General features: G+C 40.3%; 1 protein-coding gene across 1 annotated transcript in view; it reads left to right on the top strand.

Moving 5' to 3' along the window:
• Positions 1–2,219: 2,219 nt before the first annotated feature.
• The window catches only part of SARC_08201 (hypothetical protein), a gene marked incomplete at both ends in the record, with an annotated part of 1,849 nt that continues 1,582 nt past the window's right edge, over positions 2,220–2,486 (top strand). Inside the window, one exon of the mRNA XM_014297828.1 lies at positions 2,220–2,399. Coding sequence (XP_014153303.1) covers positions 2,220–2,399 — 180 coding nt within the window. The remainder of the gene's footprint in view (positions 2,400–2,486) is intronic.

Genomic DNA, 2,486 nt, shown 5'->3' on the forward strand with positions numbered 1-2,486 from the left:
TCCAATACGTTAAACGTTTTCCAGTATTATAAGCATAAACGTTAATAAATAAATACGTTTATAATATACGTTAAATGTCCAACTACTATTAGGAACCCGCTATTTTTACACTATATCCGAAGTGCCAACCACAGCGAAGATTATTCACAGTAAATATGTCTTTGCACTTAAACACGACGAACATAGCCGCCTGACGCGTTACAAGGCTAGGATGGTGGCAAGAGGAGACGAAAAGGAGTACGGCGACAGTTATACGGACACCTACGCTCCAGCCGCCGCCGCTACTGCCATACGCACATTCGTCGCACTGTGTGCCTTTCGTGGCTACCAGATACACCATTTTGCTGTTACCTCAGCGTTTTTATATGGCAAACTCGACGCCCCAGTGTTTATGTATCCGCCGAAAGGTTCAATCGAACTCCAACATTCCCCCCCCAACACTGTTTTTCAACTCCATCGAGGCCTTTATAGCCTTAAACAGGCAGGCCGTATCTGGAACCACGACCTCGGGGATACCCTCCGCAATTCGAACTTCACACAATCTGCGGCAGACGTGTGTATCTGGAACCACCAGGTTAAGGAACTCACGGTCATGACGTATGTCGATGAAATACTTCCAGCCGCCCCACCCCAAATAAAGGAAATAAAATTGGGCCATTTTTTTCCCTTGAAAGTTGAGACCCAGTAAGAAATTTAGAAAGGCTTATGAATAATATCAGAATCCACGATTTGATACCAGCGGCAGCTATTTAGCAAACATTTAAAAATATCGGTAAAAAAACCCGGCTGGGACGCCGCGGGTACTGAAAGCGCATAATTATAGGAGCAACTTACTTGTTTATATCCAGACATTATCTGATTCGGGCCTATTCACTATTTTTATAGGGTTTCAAATGTGCAAAACCCATTCCACCCTGAAACAAAGGCGTCACTGACGATTTTTGGGGACGGACAAAAAATCGGTGATAAAGCGCATAATCAGAGAGGGAATTCATTTTTTTCATAATCACGTAAATATATAGAAATATTGGTAAAATTCTGGGCCTTTTTGGTTTAAAAAAAACCCCCCCAATTTATACAAACAAATGTGGAGTATTTCCTTCTGAAATGGAGGGGGACTCCAAGGGGGTCTACAAATGGGTCAAATAGCGTCACCGACGTTTTTTGGCGACGGACAAAAAATCGGTGATAAAGTTGTCAGGGACTTAGAAAAGCTTACGCTTTCAGTAGTAAAGTCGACTGGGACTTAGAAAAGCTTTTTAATACGCTTTCAGTAATAAAGTCGACAGGGGCTAGTAGTATTCTCATCTAAAAATGGAATATTTATATTTATATATAAATAACAAGAGGGGGTTGCTTGCATAAATACCCCCTCAGAATTTTAGGTACCCTGTAAACAGAAATAAGTATACGTATTTAGAATCTGGGTACGTTTTTGTATTTATACATTAATTACCCGAACCACCGGGTTATCCATCAGATCAGGAGGAACGACAAAAGGTAATGTTGTTTTTTTGGGTTGTTTCTTTTTAGGGAAAAAAAAAAGCTAAAGCAAACTTAAAAAGAAGCAAAAGCTTCTTATATTTATTTATTTATTTCATGCGTTTAAATACATACATATCACCAGTTTCTTTGAAATCCGGATGGTATCCGGATTTCAAATTTTGGGCCCAAAAATTAATTTGTGGAATCCGGATACTATCCGGATTATCATGTGTCCTAATTTCACTTATGTTCTATGATGTCAGAACGTATGAATTCTAAAACATAACGCACGCGTTTTGATGACAGCGAAAAACTGTCTATAGGTCACGAAGACAGTTTTCCGATAGCAGTGTTCGTTCACCAGCTACAAACTGCGATAGGTACATGTAGATCAGTTTGTTTAAGTGTACATAGCAGACATATAGGTTAGCTATAGTTACGGAGTATGAGTGCTAGTCGAGGTAGGAGATTGGGCGCTAGGCCCCGTATCTTTGTACATACAATGCAATTGGTGGAAGCTTTGGAAGCTCCTAAGTGCATAGCTTGTGCACTTGATGTCGATCAACTAGATGTTAAGACATGCCGAGTCTGCAATTGCACTGCATGGAGGTTGTGTATGATAGGAACACGGGAATATCGATATACACGTGTAAGAAGTGTCTAAACTGTATAGTATGCGGAGAAAATAGTATTCAATCAATATGTGCATAGCATCAGATGTTCTAAAAGTAATCATGAAGATGAGGGGTACGGGGGCTCGGTTGTCTGCTACACTTGTGGTGAAGTGTCAAAGGGTATTGCGCTTCTTCGGGAATGGGGACATATTGTTGATGAATCATCGATTCCAAACAACACTGTTGAGGGCGTCAGCGTTGCCGGGAACATCAACGCTGAGTATAAACATACCTAGTAATGTATGTATTTCTATATGCTGTGTGTGTATGCATGTGCAGGTGTGTATGTTTTAGATATAATAGACACACATGTATATATATATTTAC

This window comes from Sphaeroforma arctica (assembly GCF_001186125.1).
Source record: "Sphaeroforma arctica JP610 unplaced genomic scaffold supercont1.716, whole genome shotgun sequence".
Taxonomy (NCBI): Eukaryota; class Ichthyosporea; order Ichthyophonida; genus Sphaeroforma; species Sphaeroforma arctica.